Source organism: Pelophylax lessonae (assembly GCF_965119305.1).
Source record: "Pelophylax lessonae genome assembly, chromosome: 5".
In the NCBI taxonomy this organism is placed as follows: Eukaryota; Metazoa; Chordata; class Amphibia; order Anura; family Ranidae; genus Pelophylax; species Pelophylax lessonae.
The window spans coordinates 418,132,385-418,157,324 of NC_138772.1; the positions used below are offsets into that span (position 1 = coordinate 418,132,385).

At 41.9% G+C, this 24,940-nt stretch overlaps 1 protein-coding gene across 1 annotated transcript in view; it reads left to right on the forward strand.

The window, feature by feature from the left end:
- The window catches only part of LOC309556272 (chloride channel protein C-like), a 299,799-nt gene that overhangs the window by 167,771 nt on the left and 107,088 nt on the right, over window positions 1-24,940 (forward strand). The window contains exon 14 of the mRNA XM_082258707.1: window positions 23,204-23,370. Within this exon, the coding sequence (XP_082114833.1) occupies window positions 23,204-23,370 (167 nt within the window). The remainder of the gene's footprint in view (window positions 1-23,203; window positions 23,371-24,940) is intronic.

Below are 24,940 nucleotides of genomic sequence, written 5' to 3' on the forward strand. Positions count from 1 at the left end.
AAAAATGCGTTTTTTCACAATATTTTCAGTCTTTTTTTATTTATAGCACAAAAAATAAAAAACCCAGTAGTGATTAAATACCATCAAAAGAAAGCTCTATTTGTGTGAAAAAAAGGACACAATTTTTGAATGGGTACAGTGTTGCATGACTGAGTAATTCTTAGTCAAAGTGTGAGAGCGCTGAAAGCTGAAAATCGGTCTGGGCAGGAAGGGGGTGAAAGTGCACTGTAGGTAAGTGGTTAAATAGCGGAATAGAAAATATGATCCAAAAAAAGTGTATGTATATCACACGTACACAACCACACTAGGCCCCAATTACTATTGTTTGTACCCCTAAAAGGCTAGGAGTAGGGGGAGTATGGAACAGGCAGCACCCTCAAACCTTCAGAAGTATGAGATGAACCCCAACAACTTGGAAAGGTGGATCTCTCTCACACGTACCAACACAGACTATCCCCCAATTTAACTGATCCCCAAAGGTTTTTGATTAAATAGCGGAATAGAAAATATGATCCAAAAAAAGTGTATGTATATCACACGTACACAACCACACTAGGCCCCAATTACTATTGTTTGTACCCCTAAAAGGCTAGATGAGGAGTAGGGGGAGTATGGAACAGGCAGCACCCTCAAATCTTCAGAAGTATGAGATTGTGTTCACTGTACCCCACAAAGATTGAGTTCACTGCACCCCACAATGATTGTGTTCACTGCACCCCACAAAGATTGTGTTCACTGCACCTCACAAAGATTGTGTTCACTGTACCCCCCAAAGATTGTGTTCACTGCACCCCACAAAGATTCTGTTCACTGTACCCCACAAAGATTGTGTTCACTGCACCCTAAAAGGATGTTGTTCACTGCACCCCAAAAAGATTGTGTTCACTGCACCCTAAAAGGATGTTGTTCACTGCACCCCAAAAAGATTGTGTTCACTGTACCCCCCCCCAAAGATTGTGTTCACTGCACCCCACAAAGATTGTGTTCACTGCACCCCAAAAAGATTGTGTTCACTGTACCCCCCAAAGATTGTGTTCACTGCACCCCAAAAAGATTGTGTTCACTGTACCCCCCAAAGATTGTGTTCACTGCACCCCACAAAGATTCTGTTCACTGTACCCCACAAAGATTGTGTTCACTGCACCCCAAAAAGATTGTGTTCACTGTACCCCCCCAAAGATTGTGTTCACTGCACCCCACAAAGATTCTGTTCACTGCACCCCACAAAGGATTTTGTTCACTGCACCCCAAAAAGATTGTGTTCACTGCACCCCAAAAAGGATTTTGATCACTGCACCCCAAAAAGGATGTTGTTCACTGCACCCCAAAAATGATTTTGTTCACTCTACCCCAAAAAGATTGTGTTCACTGCACCCCACAAAGATTGTGTTCACTGCACCCCAAAAAGATTGTGTTCACTGTACCCCCCAAAGATTGTGTTCACTGCACCCCACAAAGATTCTGTTCACTGTACCCCACAAAGATTGTGTTCACTGCACCCCAAAAAGATTGTGTTCACTGCACCCCAAAAAGGATGTTGTTCACTGCACCCCAAAAAGGATGTTGTTCACTCCACCCCAAAAAGATTGTGTTCACTGCACCCCACAAAGATTGTGTTCACTGCACCCCAAAAAGATTGTGTTCACTGCACCCCAAAAATGATTTTGTTCACTGCACCCCAAAAAGGATTTTGTTCACTGCACCCCAAAAAGGATGTTGTTCACTCCACCCCAAAAAGATTGTGTTCACTGCACCCCAAAAAGATTGTGTTCACTGCACCCCACAAAGGATTTTGTTCACTGCACCCCAAAAATATTGTGTTCACTGCACCCCAAAAAGGATGTTGTTCACTGCACCCCAAAAAGGATTTTGTTCACTGCACCCCAAAAAGATTGTGTTCACTGCACCCCACAAAGGATTTTGTTCACTGCACCCCACAAAGATTGTGTTCACTGCACACCAAAAAGGATTGTGTTCACTGCACCCCAAAAAGATTTTGTTCACTGCACCCCAAAAAGATTGTGTTCACTGCAGCCCAAAAAGATTGTGTTCACTGCAGCCCAAAAAGATTGTGTTCACTGCAGCCCAAAAAGATTGTGTTCACTGCAGCTCACACACAGAAAAATGGATGTGGATCACTGACACCTGCCTATCTCCAATCCCACACCACACAGCAATATCGATTGTAGTTTGTAGAACACAGTTTCCCTAAAATTCAGCAGACTCTGTCCCTAACAGGATTGAGAAGAGATCGTAGATCAGGATTGAGTGCAGATTCACCCCACCCCCCACACAGCAATATCGATTGTAGTTTGTAGAAGACACTGACCCTATAATTCAGCAGACTCTATCCCTAAAATGCCTACAACTCGCCCTGCCTAAACACTCCGACCTGTCCCTCAATTCTATCCGGACACAAATGGTTTTTTCCTGCCTATCTTTCCCTAATCAGCAGCCAGCACATTGATGTGTGCTCTGTCCCTTAGCTAAGCAGCAGAATGACGCTGCTGCGGCGGCTGCCTCGAACTTATAAAGACTTGGTCACATGCTTCAGACGGCCAATCACAGCTACTAAGACATTTGCAGGCATGGCTGGGATGGCTTAAGGCACACCAGTTAAACGATTGTTGATTGGCTGTTGAAAGCCCGCCATGAAAAGAGCGCCAAAGCATGCAAAACCCGGAAATAAAACGACCGAACACGGATTTTTACCCGAACATACAGTAAAGTGTCCGTGTCCGTGTTCGGGTAAAAAAAATCCAATTATTCGGTACGAACACGAATAATACAGTCCGTGTTCGCTCAACACTACTTACCATACATAGATAAATAGAGGGATAGTTTTACAGTAATTACACTTTACAGTTTAGAGTTTACTTTGTGGATTACAGGTACACCTGCTGTAACAAGTGCAGTGGAAATGCTAATTATACACAGAGGGGTGATTATTAGGCTTTATATACACAGGCACCTGATGCAGAGGCGCATACAGTGCCATGGATGACAAATCATCACGTTAATTACTAATAGCACACTATACACGGTATATACTTATTTACATTCGGTCTGTATTGCCTGCATTTTATCTACTACAAAACATTTTTTATGTATCAGCAGTTAAAGAGCTGGGATCATAACCCTGTACACAGCCTATTTGAAAATACAGGCAATTACTGAGTGCCAGGGAATGTGTACTGGGAGGACCTTTTGATGCTAGAGTGCCATTACTGTATATGCAGAGCTGTGGAATAAGCTGGTTCCTTTGAAATAAAGACTAATATGAATGAACGCACGCCTACCTGGTGGTTAGAGGACCTTTGCAAGGTCCCTATTTGGGTTAAGGTTTTAGAAAAGAAAATACTGCACCATTTGTATTATCCTGAAAAATTCACTCAAGATTTCACAGTTATAGAATACAACAAAACCAAGTGAGATTAGAAGAGGCTCTGTCTAGCTTGTGAGTATGAAGGGTGAAAAAAAGCCTAATGCAAGTTGGATGAAGCTGTATTTATCTTCTGTATACTTCTGCATTTTATAAGCATTAGAAGAGACATGGTAGCTGGAAAGGAAAGAGTTGCTTTTACATAAAGTAGGAACAAAAATAATTTATTGGATATGGATAGTATATGCCAGAAAAAAATTTCAGGTCTCTTTGTGCAGTTTTAGTCTACCCCTTTTCAGGCAATATTTGAAGGTAAGTCACACTTTATAAATTACTAATATCTATAAAAATCGATAATGATTGCTGGTTGGCCTCACAGATTTTCATATATTTTTGTCACTTATGATATAAAGGATGTTCCAAGCTTGTTCTAAAATTCTTCTAAAGTACAGTCAGGTCCATAAATATTGGGACATTGACACAATTCTAATCTTTTTGGCTCTATACACCACCACCATGGATTTGAAATGAAACAGATGTGCTTTAACTGCTTGATTTAATTTGAGGGTATTTACATCCAAATCAGGTGAAAGGTGTAGGAATTATAACAGTTTGTATATGTGCCTCCCACTTTTTAAGGGACCAAAAGTAATGGGACAATTGGCTGCTCAGCTGGTTCCATGGTATTCCATGGTGTGTGTTATTCCCTCATTATCCCATTTACAAGGAGCAGATAAAAGGTCCAGAGTTAATTTCAAGTGTGCTATTTGCATTTGGAATCTGTTGCTGTCAACTCTCAATATGAGATCCAAAGAGCTGTCAAGATCAGGGAAGCAAGCCATCATTAGGCTGAAAAAAACAAACCCATCAGAGAGATAGCAAAAACACTAGGTGTGGCCAAATCAACTGTTTGGAACATCCTTAAAAAGAAAGAATGCACCCATGAGCTCAGCAACACCCAAAGACCCGGAAGACCGCGGAAAACAACTGTGGTGGATGGCCAAAGAAATCTTTCCCTGGTGAAGAAAACACCTATCACAACAGTTGGTCAGATCAAGAACACTCTCCAGGAAGTAGGTGTATGTGTTTCAAAGTCAACAATCAAGAGAAGACTTCACCAGTGAGAATACAGAGGGTTCACCACAAGATGTAAACCATTGGTGAGCCTCAAAAACAGGAAGGCCAGATTAGAGTTTGCCGAACAACATCTAAAAAAGCTTTTACAGTTCTGGAACAACATTCTATGGACAGATGAGACCAATATCAACTTGTACCAAAGTGATGGGAAGAGAAGAGTATGGAGAAGGAAAGGAACTGCTCATGATCTAAAGCATACCACCTCATCAGTGAAGCATGGTGGTGGTAGTGTCATGGCGTGGGCATGTATGGCTGCCAATAAAACTGGTTCTCTTGTATTTATTAATGATGAGACTGCTAACAAAAGCAGCAGGATGAATTCTGAAGTGTTTCGGGCAATATTATCTGCTCATATTCAGATAAATGCTTCAGAACTCATTGGACAGCGCTTCAAAGTGCAGATGGACAATGACCCGAAGCATACTGCGAAAGCAACCAAAGAGTTTTTTAAGGGAAAGAAGTGGAGTGTTATGCAATTGCCAAGTCAATCACCTGACTTGAATTTGATGGAGCATGCATTTCACTTGCTGAAGACAAAACTGAAGAAAAAATGCCCCAAAAGCAAGCAGGAACTGAAGACAGTTGCAGTAGAGGCCTGGCAGAGCATCACCAGGGATGAAACCCAGCGTCTGGTGATGTCTATGCATTCCAGACTTCAGGCTGTAATTGACTGCAAAGGATTTGCAACCAAGTATTAAAAAGTGAAAATTTGATTTATGATTGTTAATCTGTCCCATTACTTTTGGTCCCTTAAACCGATTTGGATGTAAATACCCTCAGATTAAAGCTGAAAGGCTGCAGTTAAAGCACATCTTGTTTGTTGCATTTCAAATACATTGTGGTGGTGTATAGAGCCAAAAAGATTAGAATTGTGTCGATGTCCCAATATTTATGGACCTGACTGTGTGTTTGTTCTGAAAAATCCTCTCCATCCTGGGTTTTCATATATATATATATATATATATATATATATATATATATATATACTGCTCAAAAAAATGTAAGGAACTCTTTGAAAACACATCAGATCTCAATGGGGAAAAATGTCATGCTGGATATCTATACTGCTATGGACTGGGTAATGTGTTAGGAACAAAAGCATGCCACATTGTATGATGGAAATGAAAATGATCAACCTACAGAGGGCTGAATCAAAGATACCCCTAAAATCAAAGTGAAAAAATGATGCAGCAGGCTGGTCCATTTTGCTGAAATTTCATTGCAGCAACCTAAAATGTCACTCAGTAGTTTGTATATCCCCCACATGCATGTCTGACAACGTCGGGGCATGCTCCTAATGAGACGACGGATAGTGTCCTGGGGTATTTCATCGCAGATCTGGACCAAGGCATCACTGAGCTCCTAAACAGACTGAGGTGCAACCTGGCGGTGTCTGATGGACTGAAACATAATGTCCCAGAGCAGTGGCGGCCTGTGCATAGGGGGCGCCAGGGCGCCGCCCCCCCCCCCCTAAAAAAAGAAAAGAAAAAAAAATTTAAAAAAAAAAAAAAAAAATTACAAAAAAATCGATAAAGTTTTCAAAAAAAAAAAAAATTGTGTTCGCCGGCCTATGTGGAGGCTGTGGGGGGGTGGGGTTTACGACCCAGAAGAGGCGCCGATTGGCTGCCTTCTGGGGCGTAACCTGGGCACAGGGTACAGCGCTAGGAAACCCCCACTTTCGGAATGTCCTGGCTGTGATTGGTCCAGTCTCCAGCCTGGACCAATCATCATCCAGGACATCCGATGCTGACCCGTGACCCCGCTGACGTCGCATACGTCAGTCACGAGTCAGTGCGGTGGACGGACGGGCACAGCAGAGCGGAGCGGACTCAGCGGAGACTCGGAGAGCAGACCGGACACCGGAATCGGCTTCAGAGAGACGGACGACCCGACCAGGCAGTCACCTCACCAGGCCGCAGCCGCGCAGCGTCTCCAGAGGAGTGGAGGTCATCTGGACTGGAAGAGAAGACTCGATCACCACCGGTAAGTGAGCTGTGGCGCTCTGCAATCATTGGGGTACAATGCTGGCACTCTGCAATCATTGGGGGACAATGCTGGCACTCTGCAATCATTGGGGGACAAAGCTGTGGCACTCTGCAATCATTGGGGGACAATGCTGTGGCACTCTGCAATCATTGGGGGACAATGCTGGCACTCTGCAATCATTGGGGGACAAAGCTGTGGCACTCTGCAATAATTGGGGGACAATGCTGTGGCACTCTGCAATCATTAGGGGACAAAGCTGTGGGCACTCTGCAATCATTGGGGGACAATGCTGTGGCACTCTGCAATAATTGGGGGACAATGCTGTGGGCGCTCTGCAATCATTGGGGTACAATGCTGTGGCGCTCTGCAATAATTGGGGGACAATGCTGTGGGCACTCTGCAATCATTGGGGTACAATGCTGTGGCACTCTGCAATCATTAGGGGACAAAGCTGTGGCACTCTGCAATAATTGGGGGACAATGCTGTGGCGCTCTGCAATCATTGGGGGACAATGCTGTGGCACTCTGCAATAATTGGGGGACAATGCTGTGGGCACTCTGCAATCATTGGGGTACAATGCTGTGGCACTCTGCAATCATTAGGGGACAAAGCTTTGGCACTCTGCAATAATTGGGGGACAATGCTGTGGCGCTCTGCAATCATTGGGGGACAATGCTGTGGGCACTCTGCAATCATTGGGGGACAAAGCTGTGGCACTCTGCAATAATTGGGGGACAATGCTGTGGGCGCTCTGCAATCATTGGGGTACAATGCTGTGGCGCTCTGCAATAATTGGGGGACAATGCTGTGGGCACTTTGCAATCATTGGGGGACAATGCTGTGGCACTCTGCAATAATTGGGGGACAATGCTGTGGGCGCTCTGCAATAATTGGGGGACAATGCTGTGACGCTCTGCAATAATTGGGGGACAATGCTGGCACTCTGCAATCATTGGGGGACAAAGCTGTGGCGCTCTGCAATCATTGGGGGACAATGCTGTGGCGCTTTGCAATAACTGGGGGACAATGCTGTGGCGCTCTGCAATAATTGGGGGACAATGCTGTGGGCGCTCTGCAATAATTGGGGGACAATGTTGTGGCGCTCTGCAATCATTGGGGGACAATGCTGTGGCACTCTGCAATAATTGGGGGACAATGCTGGCACTCTGCAATCATTGGGGGACAAAGCTGTGGCGCTCTGCAATCATTGGGGGACAATGCTGTGGCGCTTTGCAATAACTGGGGGACAATGCTGTGGGCACTTTGCAATCATTGGGGGACAATGCTGTGGCGCTCTGCAATAATTGGGGGACAATGCTGTGGGCGCTCTGCAATAATTGGGGGACAATGTTGTGGCGCTCTGCAATCATTGGGGGACAATGCTGTGGCGCTCTGCAAGCATTGGGGGACAATGCTGTGGCGCTCTGCAATCATTGGGGGACAATGCTGTGGCGCTCTGCAATAATTGGGGGACAATGCTGTGGCACTCTGCAATAAATGGGGGACAATGCTGTGGCCACTCTGCAATCATTGGGGGACAATGCTGTGGCGCTCTGCAATCATTGGGGGACAATGCTGTGGCACTCTGCAATCATTGGGGGACAATGCTGTGGCGCTCTGCAACCATTGGGGGACAATGCTGTGGCGCTCTGCAACCATTGGGGGACAATGCTGTGGCGCTCTGCAATCATTGGGGGACAATGCTGTGGCACTCTGCAGTGATTGGGGTACAATGCTGTGGCGCACTCTGCAATCATTGGGGACAATGCTGTGGCGCTCTGCAGTGATTGGGGACAATGCTGTGGCGCTCTGCAGTGATTGGGGACAATGCTGTGGCGCTCTGCAGTGATTGGGAACAATGCTGTGGCGCTCTGCATTGAAAGGGGCTCGCACGCTTAACTCTGCATTGATGGGGGCACGGAACAGTTGCATTGAAGGGGGCACGCACGCTGAACTCTGCATTGTGGGGGCACAGAACAGTGTTTATTGCATTGAAGGGGGCACAGCACAGTGTTTATTGCATTGAAGGGGGCACAGCACATTTTTCATTGCATTGAAGGGGGCACAGCACAGTTGCATTGAAGGGGGCACAGCACAGTTGCATTGAAGGGGGCATGCACGCTGAATTCTGCATTGTGGGGGCACAGCACAGTGTTCATTGCATTGAAGGGGGCACAGCACAGTGTTTATTGCATTGAAGGGGGCACAGCACAGTGTTTATTGCATTGAAGGGGGCACAGCACAGTTGCATTGAAGGGGGCATGCACGCTGAACTCTGCATTGTGGGGGCACAGCACAGTGTTTATTGCATTGAAGGGGGCACAGCACAGTGTTTATTGCATTGAAGGGGGCATAGCACAGTGTTTATTGCATTGTGGGGGCACAGCACAGTGTTCATTGCATTGAAGGGGGCACAGCACAGTGTTTATTGCATCGAAGGGGGCACAGCACAGTGTTTATTGCATTGAAGGGGGCATAGCACAGTGTTCATTGCATTGAAGGGGGCACAGCACAGTGTTTATTGCATTGAAGGGGGCACAGCACAGTGTTGCATTGAAGGGGGCATATCACAGTGTTAATTGCATTGAAGGGGGCACAGAACAGTGTTTATTGCATTGAAGGGGGCACAGCACAGTGTTTATTGCATTGAAGGGGGCATGCACGCTGAACTCTGCATTGTTGGGGCACAGTGTTCATTGCATTGAAGGGGGCACAGAACAGTGTTTATTGCATTGAAGGGGGCACAGAACAGTGTTTATTGCATTGAAGGGGGCACAGCACAGTGTTAATTGCATTGAAGGGGGCACAGAACAGTGTTTATTGCATTGAAGGGGGCACAGCACAGTGTTTATTGCATTGAAGGGGGCACAGCACAGTGTTTATTGCATTGAAGGGGGCATGCACGCTGAACTCTGCATTGTTGGGGCACAGTGTTCATTGCATTGAAGGGGGCACAGAACAGTGTTTATTGCATTGAAGGGGGCACAGAACAGTGTTTATTGCATTGAAGGGGGCACAGCACAGTGTTTATTGCATTGAAGGGGGCACAGCACAGTGTTTATTGCATTGAAGGGGGCACAGCACAGTTGCATTGAAGGGGGCACACACGCTGAACTCTGCATTGTGGGGGCACAGCACAGTGTTCATTGCATTGAAGGGGGCACAGCACAGTGTTTATTGCATTGAAGGGGGCACAGCACATTGTTCATTGCATTGAAGGGGGCACAGCACAGTTGCATTGAAGGGGGCACAGCACATTGTTCATTGCATTGAAGGGGGCACAGCACATTGTTCATTGCATTGAAGGGGGCACAGCACAGTTGCATTGAAGGGGGCATGCACGCTGAACTCTGCATTGGGGGGGCACAGCACAGTGTTTATTGCATTGAAGGGGGCATAGCACAGTGTTCATTGCATTGAAGGGGGCACAGCACAATGTTCATTGCATTGAAGGGGGCACGCACGCTGAACTCTGCATTGAAGGGGGCATGTACACTGGTCTCTGCATTGAAAGGGGGCATGTACACTGGTCTCTGCATTGAAAGGGGGCATGTACGCTGGTCACTGCATTAAAAGGGGGCATATACCATCTCCTGTACCATGACCCGTGACATGCCTATACCATATCTGTGCCATGCCTATACCATCTCCTGTACCATCACTTGTGCCATGCCTGTACCATCACCTATGCCATGCCTATACCATCACCTGTGCCATGCCTATACCATGACTTCAAAGTCACGCAATTTTTTACTGCGTTTTTTGACGCGAAGCAATACCTATTACATTTTTCTTTTTGCGCCCCCCCAAAAATTTTGAGCACCAGCCGCCACTGTCCCAGAGGTGTTCTATTGGATTTAGGTCTGGCGAGCGTGAGGGCCATTCAGTGGTATCAATTCCTTCATTCTTTAGGAACTGGCTGCGTACTCTCACCACATAAGGCCGGGCAATGTTGTGCACCAACAGGAACCCAGAACCCACTGCACCAGCGTAGGGTTTGACCATGGATCCAAGGATTTCATCCCGATTTATAATGGCAGTCAGGGTGCCATTGTCTAGCCTGAAGAGGTCTGTGTGTCCCTCCATAGATTTGCCTCCCCAGACCATCAGTAACCATCCACCAAACCAGTTGTGCTGAACGATGTTACAGGCAGCATAATGTTCTCAACGGCTTCTCAAGACCCTTTCTTTTTTTTTTATAAACAATTTTTATTGAGATTGAAAAGCACAGTACAGAAATGTAAATAAATAGTCAATCACAAAAAAGAAAATGTAACAGTTGACAACTATCCAATACAAAAGATACAAGGAATCATCAAGGACCTAAAAGATGTAGGTTGAAGCAAACAACTTAAAATAACTGTAAGGAGAGGTCAGTAAAGGCATCGCAATACGCAGAGGGTGATGTCCATCACGTTAAATTCTCTAAATGGGGGGTAGAAGTGACATCAGGAGAGACAAATCGAGGTGGAATGGCAGTGGGAGAATGTAGCATAGGTACTAGTGGTATTCGGGGGACCGCCAGGAGTGAGATTCTGGTTAAGAGGGGTAGGTCCTGGGATGGGCCCATATTCTGGGTGCCGAAGACCCAGGAACTGGGAGGGAGAGTTGTCAGCCGAATGGTGAGACCAAATCAGGGTATGACGGCTAGATTATAGGTACGTGCTGCAATAAAAAAGGGGTGAAGAAAGGGGAGGGGAGGAGAGAGGGAAAAAAAAAGGGGGGGTAAGGTGGATGAGTTCCCGTGCCGTGTAAGTAGAGGCTGGTATGCATGGTCGATAGGTGCTGTAGCACAAGGTACGATTAGTTGCTGGGGGTGTGTATGGAAGACTCTATATGTTTAGCTAGAGTGCAGGAGGGGACACATTTCTACAACTGTAGATGAAATTGAGAGGTAACAATGGTCTAATTCTGCCTTCAGACCCTTTCATGTGTTTCAAATGTGCTCAGGGCGAACCTGCTCTCATCTGTGAAAAGCAAAAGGCACCAGTAGCTGACCTGCCATTTCTGGTGTTCAATGGCAAACGCCAATCAATCTCCACAGTGCCCAGCAGTGAGCACAGTGCCCACAAGAGAAAGTTGGGCCCTCAGACCACCCTTATGAAGTCTGTTTCTGATTGTTTGGTCAGAGACATTCACACCAGTGACCTGCTGGTGGTCATTTTGTAGGACTCTGGCAGTGCTCATCCTTTTCCTCTGTGCACAAAGGAACAGATACCAGCCATGCTGACGGATTAAGGAGCTTCTATAGCCCTGTCCAGCTCTCCTACAGAAAATGCCTGTCTCCTGGAATCTCCTCCATGTTTTTGAGCCTGTGCTGGGAGACACAGCAAACCTTCTGGCAATGGCACATATTATTGTCCAATCCTGGAGTAGTTGAATTGCCTGTGCAACTTCTATAGGGTCCAGGTATTCAAGCTGTCAGTAGTGATAATGACCCTAGGCAAATGCAAAACTAGTGAAAAACAATCAGAAAAAAAGAGTAGGAAAAATGTTTTTAGTGGCCTTGACCTGTAAAACTATTCCTGTTTTTTTTTTTTTTTGGGGGGGGGTGTCTCATTGTTGCCCATCTAGTGCACCTGTTGTTAATTTTATTAACACCAAAGCAGCTGAAACTGAATAACAACCCCCTCTGTTACTTAACTGACCAGATCAATTTCCCAGGAGTTTAATTAACTTAATGCTGTACTCTAATTAAAAAGTGTTCCTTTAATTTTTTTGAGCAGTGTATATCAAAATAATGATACAATGCTCATTTCTTTGTGTTAAAGACAATAGAATTGACCTGTTCTGGTACCAGGAATATTACCATAGTTGGCAAGAACATAGAAAGCATACAGTGCCTTGAAAAAGTATTCATACCCCTTGGAATTGTCCACATTTTGTCATGTTAAAACCAAAAAATTTAAATGTATTTTATTAGGATTTTATGTTATAGACCAACACAAAGTGGCACATAATTGTGAAGTGGACGGAAAATGATAAATAGTTTTCAAAATGTTTTACAAACAAACATCTAAAAAGTGTGGCGTGCATTTGTATTCAGCCCCCCTGAGTCAATACTTTGTAGAACCACCCATCACTGCAATTACAGCTGCAAGTCTTTTTGGGTATGTCTCTACCAGCTTTGTATATCTAGAGAGTGACATTTGTGCCCATTCTTCTTTGCAAAATAGCTTAAGCTCTGTCAGATTGGATGGAGAGCTTCTGTGAACAGCAATTTTCAAGTCTTGCCACAGATTCTCAATTGGATTTGGGTCTGGAATTTTACTGGGCCATATCAAACACATAAATATGCTTTTATCCAAACCATTACATTGCAGCTCTGGTTGTATGTTTAGGGTCGTTGTCCTGCTGGAAAGTGAACCTCCGCCCCAGTCTCAAGTCTTTTGCAGACTCTAACAGGTTTTCTTCTAAGATTGCCCTGTATTTGGCTTCATCCATCTTTCCATCAACTCTGACCAGCTTCTCTGTCCCTGCTAAAGAAATGCATTCCCACAACATGATGTTGCCAACACCATGTTTTACGGCGGGGATCGTGTGTTCAAGGTGACGTGCAGTGTTAATTTTCTGCCACACATAGCTTTTTTGCTTTTAGGCCAAAAAGTTCAATTTTGGTCTCATCTGACCATAGCACCTTCTTCCACATGTTTTGCTGTGTCCCTCACATGGCTTCTCCCAAACTGGAAACAGGACTTCTTTCGGCTTTCTTTCAACAATGGCTTTCTTCTTGCAAATCTTTCACAAAGGCCAGATTTGTGGAGTGCATGACCAATAGTTGTCCCGTGAACATATTCTCCCACCTGAGCTGTGGATCTCTGCAGCTCCTCCAGAGTGACCATGGGCCTCTTGGCTCCTTCTCTGATTAATGCTCTCTTTGCCTGGCCTGTCAGTTAAGGTGGATGGCCATATCTTGGTAGGTTTGCATTTATGCCATAGTCTTTCCATTTTCAGATGATGGATTGAACAGTGCTCTGTGAGATGTTTAAAGCTTAGGATGTTTTTTTAATAAGCTAACCCTGCTTTAAACTTCTCCACAAATTTATCCTGACCTGTCTGGTGTGTTCCTTGGCTTTCATGATGCTATTTGTTCAATAAGGTTCTCTAATAAACCTCTGAGGGCTTCACAGAACAGCTGTATTTATAATGAGATTAAATTACACACAGGTGGACTCTATTTGCTAATTAGGTCACTTCTTAAGGCATGTGGCTCCACTAGATTATAGTTAGGAATATCAGAGTAAAGGGGGCTGAATGCAAATGCATGCCACACTTTTCAGATATTTATTTGTGAAAAATTTGGAAAATGGTTTATCATTTTCCTTTCACTGCACAATTATGTGCCACTTTGTGTTGGTCTATTACATAAAATCCCAAATAAATACATTCACAATTTTGGTTGTAGCATAACAAAATGTGGAAAATTTCAAAGGTTATGAATACTATTTCAAGGCACTGTCATTGTGATCAATTACACCTCCAATGGATATGCAAAAAATGAAAAACCTGCCATTATCTAAAAGTATCTGTTTGTAGTTTACCATTATTAAATATTTCTAAAGGTGCATTTGTTATAACTCATGAAAATGGCGGAGTTCCTCTTTAAATAGGTTGTGATCCACTAGCATTTATATCAATTATCAATCAGGGTATATATGGCCGTCTTTACTACCCATGACATCTTGTACTTTGCGTACTTTTTCCTCAGGCTACAAATGAAGGCTGACTTAGTGACTGTTGGCTGAATAAATTGCAGGTGCAGAAATGGGTCAGGGCTTGCTGATGTTCTGCTTATATTATTCCAGATGCAATAAACCACTGGATATACACATGCTAGAAGCCTTATGCTATTTCCTTGCACTGACTAACCTCTCGTATTGTAGCCAAACTTTTGAGACGTGATGAACATGGTGTGTCTGCATATTTTCCTGCCATAATCCTACCTCTAAATAATGGAAAAAATGATTGCTAGATCAACATTTTTAATTGTTGTTAGCAAGGAAAACACTAAGCTTGAAATCTGTCTTTTTGAAACATTTAAATTGTGATTTGTGGTATAAATTATGCTTACTTTGGAACACAAGTATACGGTAAAAGCTTAAATAATAATGCCAAGCCTATATGTGACAATAGGGCAGAAAATTATTTTGTTAGTCTGTAACAAAATTCACTAGCGTTACTAGATACAAATAGTGGGATAGCCTGTCATTCGCTTAAAGAGGACGCTGAGCCCAAAAAGGAAGACAGAGAGGAAATAATTACTCTTGTGTTGTCTGTGGGTCCCTTGCAGCTGATCGTATCCTCATTGTTGACTTGCTTGCTGGGAATAAGGGAATTGTCAGACAATTCCTGGGAGCCTGTGTGTGACTTCCAATGGTGCTTAGGCCGTAGATTTAAGAGAGGCCAACCTCATCATTTCAGTCTCCTATCAAGTACTTGACAGGAAAATATAAAAAGCAGCAGAAAAGGTTCCAGGGCACAGACCCATAGAATCAAGGAAGCAGAAGCAGGGAGATGCAGTCAGTGCAGGTCTAAGAAGCATAACAGTAGTGACATCACCAAATCTTACACCAAATAATATGAAATTAGCAGTCACAGGTGGAAGAGGCTCTCATACTTTAGGTATACAGCTCACGCTGTAGGACAGTGGTGGTCATTTCACTTGATAGGGAGTCCCTCAAGTGCAGTCCCTGACATTTTCAAAAGACTGCACATAGTATTCAGTAATTGTATTTTTAAAGAAAGCTGTCAGAGACTGCAGACATACCATCATAGCACAGTAAGACCTTCTAAAAACAGAAGCTATTCAGATGTCTGATTCTATTACGTATCGCAAAAAATAAGAGAATTATTCCTCATTTCAGGACAGTGGGCAGAACCACGCAAATAATTGGCTTTTCGCCCCTCTGGCCAGATGCACATCCAGAACTGCTGGTGTATAGTGCAAATATAGACTAAAATTATGGAGCCATGTATTCCAAACTGTATACAATATTGGACCTTATCAATGCAATGAATGGGAAAACCATAGCTTTTATGGAGTAAGGCTGGGGACCTAAGCAGACAGTATAACTACAGTATATATAGTAGGTTTTGATGAGAAGGGATTAAAGCAATCATAAAGTCCTCACTCGAATCAGTGCATAATACAGTAAACCTCTTTAAAACATAAGCCATTAACATGCCTCATTCCATCACATATACCAAAACTAAGATTATTATCCCTTATTTCAAGACAGTGCCCACTGTTCTCTTTTTTTATTTTTTTTAGAAAACCCCCTAATACTTTGGGAGTCCTTTGTCATATGATTAATGCATACTGTATATATATATATATATATATATATATATATATATATATATATAAAACCAATATTGTATGTTGTATATCATATAAATTATAGTGTTTAAAGCATATAGACATAAATAAAATCAATAATATAAACCAAAAACTAGTAGAGTATCCTTTTAATCACTTGACCTTCTGGAGGTTCATGACCAGGGAATTTGTGTGCTATTCAGCACTGTGCTGTTTTAACTGGCAATTGCTCTGTAACGCAACACTGTACCCAAATTCAATTTAAATCATTCTTTTCAGACAAATAGAGTATTCTTTTGGTGATATTTGAACACCACTGGGTTTTTTTTTTTTTCATATATAAACAAAAATATGTCAGCATTTAGAAAAAAGGAAAAAAAAAACATATTTTCTGTTATAGAACATATCCAAAAAAATTGAACATCGTCGTAAATTTAGGCCAAAATGTATTTTGCTACATGTCTTTAGTAAAAGAAAATCCTAATAAGTGTATAATAATTGGTTTGTGTGAGAGTTATAGTGTCTACAAACTGGCCAGTATATATACTGGAATTTATGCAGCTATAGACACTTTACTAGTAATGGCAGTGATCAGTGACTTATAGTGTTAATGTAATAGTGTGGTGGGCAATCTGGCGCTAACAGACACTGGCTGGGAGGGACACTGACACTGATGTTGCTAGTGACACTAATACAGTGATCAGTGATAATACTGTACACTGTACTAACAACACTGGCTGGGAAGGGCTTAACATCAAGGGGAAATCAAGGGGTTAACCATGTGCCTAATAAGTATGTGCTGCTTTTTCTCCCTGAACTCAGAATTGATTTCAGGGAGAAGAAACAGAGAGATCACTCTGTGTGTACAAAGTTATGTGTGTTTGTCAACACAGTTCTCTGTGGTGTCATTGGCCACAGCCGATAAGAAGTTATAGAGCTAAATTTATTGGCTAAAACCTGCTGACAAACTTGTGCTGTGTTCAGTCACAGAACAGGCCGGCAGGGGGCGCCCGGCGCACGCATGCTTGCCCGAAAACCCGGAAATAGGCAGGGACTTACGAGCAAGTAGCAAGTGCCTAGCAAGGGTTTTTAATGTAATAATAATAATAATAATAATGATAATAAAGAACAACTGGGGCTAAACCTTTGCTAGTCGCAAATTGTTTCTTTGCTGTTCCTGTCCCAATTATGTAGAAAACTAGTTTTATCTTGGCTTACATGCCACTTTCTAGTTTTGTAATCATCTAGGAAATATTTCCTTGCCCAAGCCACTTCACAAATGCTAAGTTTATTTTATATTATTGCCACTTGTAGAAGACAAACAGACTGACAAAAGGGAATGCAGAAGAATGATGTCAAAAACACATCTATCAGGCAGGTGTACCAAAACACAGAGGTAACCCATGACAATAAGGTTACGTTCACATGTTAGCGTAGCGGATCCGAAAATCATTGCAAATCGCGGGACGCCTGTGCGTTGCCGTTGATTTGCAATGGCACCCCAAACGCTGTGCGATGTTGCCAAGATTTCCGCCTGCCGAATCGCAGTAACATCACGCAAACAAAAGGTACAAGAGCTTCTTTGGGGCGTCATGCGACCCGCGATTTTGTTTGCGCAATCTTATCGCGATTCGGCAGGCGGAAATCGTGGCAACATTGCACAGCGTTTGGGGTGCCCTTACAAATCAACGGCAACACACAGGCGTCCCGCAAAATTCCAATGATTTCCGGATCGCGGGCAGAATCGCTGTGTTTCTGCCCGCGATCCGCTACGCCAACATGTGAAGGTAGCCTAAAGGAAATGTGCAATGTGTTTTTTTTAAATATTTCTTTCATTATTATGGTCATCACTAAAAGAAAATTCTAAATTCTCTTTACTTATTCAATAATTTTTTAAGGTGTCATTTAGAGCTTTATTTCCTTTTCATATTTAGCACTGCTTTTACAAAGACTCTTGTTTACCAAACTCAATTAGGATATCTGCAAAGCAAGCCGTATTTTAAGTAGCCCATAGCATTTTGGAAATCTTTTGTGGTGTACTTATGTGAGATTTAAATCCAAATAGAGAGCCTTACAGGAAATCAGTGTACTAAGAAACGTATATTTTAATGCTTCTGTCCACTTTTCTTTGACAACAGTAGTACCTTTACATAAGGTTTACCCTTGCAGGGGTTTTCAGCATTACACAGATACAAAGTAAATATTCAAGCTTCTGGATATATGGTCTGCTTAACCAAAATGGACTAGCCTGCTGTATCATTTTTTCACTTTGATTTTTGGGGTGTCTTTGAACTTAGCCTTTTGTAGGTTGATCGTTTTCATTTTCATCAAACAATGTGGCATCCTTGCATTCCTAACACTTTACCCAGTCCATATCAGTATAGATATCCAGCATGATGTTTTTCCCCATTGAGATCTGTGTTTTCAAAGTATTCCTTTAATTTTTTTGAGCTGTGTACATATATATTGTAAGGGGTTGGCTCGGTAGCGGGTGTGGGTGACCCTTTGGGTGGGTTCGTTACACAGAGAGACAGCCGAGGAGTGGTTGAACACAACGGTCTATGGTTTATTCTTCCAATTTGCTGGAAACAAGTGCAAGCATTCAAACAGCATAAATCAAACAAACATAAAATAAACCCTGGCCACTTGGGGCATCTACCTTCACAACACAGGAACCTACCTATGGTGTCTGTCCCAACCTACTGCTGGGCAGACACTGCTGGTCATACAGCAGAAAACCAATAGTCTATTTGTTTTCTTTTCACACAGAAAAAGTCAACACCACCTCACCTTCAAAAGTCTCTCAGCTTACTGCTCTCCTTAACGCACAAAGCCTCAGGATGCAGCAATCAGTAGTTATCCTCTGGATAACTTATAGAGGCCTTAATTGCCTCATTCTGAATAGCTGAAGCTTTCCAACGTCCTTAAACCTTTCTGGCTACCTCTGCAGCCGACACCCGATAGTAATTGGTGAATTGTCTAAACAAGGCAGAAATGTATCTCCCGTCTGTGACAACACCCACAGATTTACCTGACTTCCTGTCACAATATATATATATATATATATATATATATATATATATATATATATATATGTATATGCGTGTGTGTGTGTGTAAAAAAGATAAAGGGATTATAGTTTCCCATTAATACCTGACACTTAATATTAATTTGTAAACCCAAGTAGATAAAGGTTTCATATACAATAATACCACAGCAAGCATTTGCAAAAGTATGATTTTATCAAAGACATTTATCATTTATGTGTAAGCCTAAGTCAGATACCATTGTACCATAGCAAGCATTTGCAAAATGATGCTATTACGTAGTATGTGTTTTATTTATATTTGATAACATGTTATGTATATATCTATGGTATACATAATTATATGTATTATATACTTTACATGCCTTATATATTCTGTAACTTTGTATGTTTTAAAGTATATGTTATACGCAGAAATGGTACAATATATCATGGAAGTATGATACAGAAATGTACAGTAGCTTCATTTGTGTATAGATCAATAGGGCAGGCAAGCTGTGCTCTGTGTGTGGCAGTAGCTAATACTATTTAGCACTACAAGATGAATGCATTCACACTTCAGCCAGAGTCATATTTAGGTTAAATGTTAACTGCATCTCTTTACGTGTGAGTCTAGCCAGTGCAAAGCTGATTTATATCATTTTTTTTCAATAGTAAAGCAAAGCCAAAAAAGCACTTACTGTGTGAAATGGGGTAGATGTTTCTGTTTTATAAAATCAGTGGTAAATGTCTGGATCCACTCCTGTTTTACTTTCCCAAGAGAAAATTCAAAAAAGTACATTCTTTGGGAATGCCGTTAACAAATGTACCATTGGAGTAAATGATCCGAAACTTTAAGGAACACAAATATAAATTCTGGGTAACTTAGCTGTGTTTTTACATTGTCAGATTGGTTAAATTACAAATGAAACGTGGAAACAATTTGAGGCTAATTTGTGAACTAAAACAGGGAAAATAATCCAATGTAACTAATATTCATATTCGCAAATGCACATGGTATCACACCCACCTTCCGTTTTTTGCTACATGTGAACAACTCAGTTTTGTCTGAGAGGTTTGTCCTTATTTGACAAATTAAAGGAAAATGGACGTTGCCACTGCTGAACTTTCCCTTTGCAGAATTCTTGTTGCCTGCCTGTCATGCTGATCTGAGGACTTTAAAGTATAACTAAAGGCAGACCTTTTTTTTAGTTTTGGATAGAGTGCAGAGGGATTAGAAATCCTGTCAGTTTTTTTTTTTTTTTTTTGCTGTCTGCTCCTCCTTTAAGAAGATTCACCTCTGTATTTGTCCTGTTTCCCATTACCATTGAAAGTGAAAGTGAAAAAAAATCCCAAATTTTGAGTCCTTTTTGAGTCCTCTGAAAAGTAATAGAGGGGAAATCTTCCAATGGGGATGATGGGGGTCACCAAGGAATTTCCATAATTTGCAGGAATTTCCTCTCACTCCCTGTTTGGCTATGGGACAGGAAATAAAGGCGAATTCCCCCAATGAGACACAGATGGCGAAAATAAAAATCTGACAGGGGTTATAACCCTCTCTTGCTCTATCCAAAATGAAAAAAAAAGTTTTGCCTAGATTTTTACTTTTTTATTTTGAGTCACTGATCTGGAAAGAGCATGCAGGTTAAGCCCTGTACACACAGGCTGAATGTTGGGAGACATCGGGCGATCCAAAAAAAACATTCGGAATTCAGCCCATGTTTATGCCACCCTGTCCGACAAAAGTCGGCCGTTTGGCAGGCTTCTGTCGGACGAGCATGCTGGAAAGCCAGCAGTCTACTGACTTCCAGTCAGCGCTCTCAGCCAATGGCAGAGAGTGCTGATTAGAGTGTTCTGGCATGGGGGGGGGGGGTCGCCCCCCTGTCAGAACACAGCAATTTAGCAGAGGAGATCGCTATACTAACTTCGCAAAGTGAGCACTGTGGCTCTGACCGGAGCTGACGGTTTAAAAAATCATAGTGTTTACCAGGCTTTAGTCACTCAAGAAGTATTAAAGCCAATGGATTACCCTGAGAGCCAGACAACTAGCATTTTCAGAAGAGGTCAACAATAGCATATGCTTTTTAGCACAGTTTTTTTTTTTTCACAAAGTATTTTTTTTTTAATACACTGACTGATTCCAACTCAGGTGAAAATTGGTGAGAATGTCACATACATGTAAAATCAAAACTACGCAAAGCATTTCCTTCTGTCTCAAAGAATACAGAAATATTTGCAATATGATGTATACCCCTGTAACGCCTAGAAGCAGTATTGCACCAAAAAAAAAAAAATAACAAATTTAGAAAGACATTTATTTCTGTACAAAAAAAAAGAATTCAAAGGATATTTTTTATTTGAATGCACATTATATTTGCTCCCTGAATTTGCACGTTTGCTCACTCACATGACAACGCTTGCATAAAGAAGCTTACTTTTTTGTAGGTAAAAAAAAATTGTGAAGACCGGAGTTCTTTAAAATATGTTTTTCACCAAGTACACCTGTTTGGAAAGAAAAAAAATCAGAAAGATCATGGAAAATCGGACAATAAGCTGCAGCACTATTTAAACTCCAGATGTTATGTGTGCTTCATTTGCCTTGATAAAATACCCCAGGTTGGGATCTCTGCCGCTTTTTTTTTAGGATCGCCTAATATGCAATTTTGCATAAGATGGTATGAAATAAAATAAAGTGCCAGATAATTGTCTCATAAAACAAAGTGAACAAATCCCTGCTGTACAATTGTGATGGTGATGGCCATTAATGTAGAATGAACATGGGTTGTAAGCATTAATTTACTATACAATATCGAGTAACCTGATGAAGTGCTTATTGAAACATGCTCTTAGCACTTTCTCACACTTTCTGTAGTCTGTGTGAGATCTTGGAGTGAGCATTCTACTTTCAGCAATACGATTAATGGTGCTGGTAGTTTTCAGTGTGAGACTCCTAGAACTGCAGCTCCTCTAACATGCAAAAAAGAAAAGAAATACAGATTGATCTTCAGAGAGCCCTGCTAGTGGGAATGAACCAAAGCTGTGTAAATCAGAGCAGCACGGCCTGCTCAAACCAACGGGGGTATCATTTCTGCCATGGTAACGAAATATGGTGTGTACATCCCGCCCATTGCCTCTGAAGCTAAAAAGATAGCGGTTGGGTGTGGGGAAGGCACGGCTCAACCATGGGGTTTTACCTCCCATCCACCTTACGTGTCAATGAGCCCCTACTGTTTATTGAAAACTATAGAGTCTCTACGGTGATTATTGGTAGCCAGAGACCATGTGATCAAGGCTGCCTAGGCCTAGTTTTGTTATTCATGGAAAAAGGTACTTTTTTTAACTTGAAATGGGACTTGGTAATGTTGATTTATCTGTAGTTCAAATTTTTTAATAATAGGTCCAATTTTACTGATCTGCCTACAGTGGAGTGAAATCCTATTTATTGTTAATTTGATTCACTGCATTTTTTCGCAGCGTTATTAAATCAGTTTTTATAAAGCCAACATTTCTGTGAGAAGATGCAGACGTTTGCAATATATGAGAGCAGCAGAAGCCTGGCATATTCATTTTTCTTTCAGATGAAAAGCTTTATGTAATAATATAAAGGCATTTGAATTGCGACTACATTTGTGCATGTGGATAAACCACTGTAAATAAAAGAGAACTAAAGCTCTGCCCAGAATTCAAAACTTTATCCAATATTTTAAACCATGTTGAAATTCAATATGTATATATTGATTAAAGAGACACTAAATGATGTCCTTTTTCTCCAAAAATAACTTATACTGTTATTTGCTGTGTTTTTCTGCCTCCTTGTAACATCCTCAGTGAGCTCCCAAACCTGTTCTTTTCCCTTTGCTTTCTTTTGCTTGGAATGAGCAGTGCACTGTGCACATTAGTTGTAGTCTTGTGCACTTCTCTATGCACACTACGACTCCCATAGTCCATAGCTCATCTTGGGAGCAATCAAGAGAGAATGGCTACATCCCTACAAACATTGGGACCATGGAGAAGAAATGTAGAAGTCACAAACATGGAGTCAAATCACAGCAACAGAATAAAAATAAAAAAAGGAATTTATAGATTGATAGTATTTTTTTTTATACAGAGTTTAGTGTCACTTTAGTTATGATTTCCACAATGAAATCTCTGACTGTGGTTCTGACTTAAAACCTTAAAAATAGATTGTCATGCTACAGAATGTTTATTACACTTTTAATGATGCTCGTAAAATAGATGATATAAAAGCAAAGTTGGTGTTTGTTGCAAAATTGATATGTAGACCATGCAAATTCAATCTTGAGAAATTTTCTAATATTATGTACTGATTCTGGCTTTTTTTTGCTGTCCTAGGTGGAAATAACAAATGATGTGCAGTCCATCCTGCTGATCATGGTGGCAATAATGATTGGAAAAACGGTTGGCGATTATTTTAATCATTCACTCTTCAGCTCTTTATTGCATCTTAAGTGTATTCCCCATTTGGAGGCAGAACCATATGTAGTCAATGGCAAAAAGAGGTGAGCATTCTTTGTGTATAAGCAATGATTGCAAAAAATATATATGATTTAGCATTGCTTGTCGTTAAAATTGCAGATATTCTTTCTCAAGTTTATGTGAATTTCCATACCAGCCAAAAACCTATTGACAGGTTTATTGAGAGTGGTCATCCTAACTAGAAGAGGTGTGTATATCACAGGAATGGCAATTACAAATTACAAATCCGTTGGCAGCAAACATATGTAGTTCAACTGTGTTTATAGCTTCGTGGGAGACAATTTTTCTACGGATGGAGGAGGATGGTTTTAGGATAATTTAACTGCATTAAATTTATTGTGCACTTTATTTCTATTATTATTACATTGTGATTCCTTAATAAATAATTATACAACTCACCATAATGAAGAATCAATGGGAGCCCTGAGCTTGATTTCCTACAATAGGACGGTCCCATCTGGGGGCGATGAGATGCACCAGATGCAGCTTTACAATTGAACTAAAATGCTCTCTTGCCACTATTAAGCCTGTTACCAGATGCAGCTTGATTGTCGTTTGCCACTCACTAGGGTGATAGGGTTTTGATATGAGTATGCAAGCAATTCATTTATTATGGTCTCTGTGCAATCAAACCTCTCTGCTAATGATAATCTGTATTTGCAGCTGCTCCCCAGTGCTTAGCTTCACCTCAGATCATCAGGCATTAGATTCATATAAGAAGCGCACAACCTAGATCCCTTGCATGGGCAGTTTACAGTAGGGTTTACGCTCCTCTGAGAATCAAATTCTTCTGCTGATCTGACAGGAGGCGGAGTTAAGACGGTAATGTCATTGATGGGTAGTGGCTATAAATACAGATGAAGCTTTGCCCGCTTGCCCTCTGCTCACCTCCTGTTCTATGGCCTGGTTCCTAGAGCACTGGGGTTGGGGGCCTCTGCTTTAAAAGACAACTTGACCGTTGTGCAGTTTTCTTTTAATAAATCCCTACCCAACTCAGTGCAGCACACCAAGGATAATGTTCACCATCCTCTCAGAACCAGCGCCTTTTCCCCAACAAAGTCTCAATCACCATCCCTACATACTGCACACGCATGCCATGGCTCCATTATTTACTATGGGTAAGCTGGTCACTTATAGCACTAAAGGTAAAGTTATCATTTAAAGCTAAACTTCATGATAAGCAAATAAATACAAAGGGCTGTATATTCTTATTTGCATCTTGGTGCTTTGTGGGTTTTTTTTTTTCAGATCTCTGCTGTAATCCAGAGTGAAATTTTAATTCTGTGTAAGAGCTTCCTGTAATCAGGATTAGTCACTGCTGGTCTCTTCTTGTGCAGGGTGACTGGTCTTGTATCTGCCTCTTCTTGTTGTTTTTTTCTGCAGGCAGCCTGTAGTAGGTGGGCCTGCTGGGCCCCTCCCATAGCAAACGCAGCATGCAGAACTATGAAGCTGTGAACCTAGGCTTGGACCTTGTGCTGTTGCCGTGGGCAACAGCTTAACTTGTATCTCAATTTTTGCAAAAGTACCACATTCGTTTGAATGGGATTCTTTTTAGCCAATGCTCAGCACTTGATAAGGGACTTGGTGAAGTGC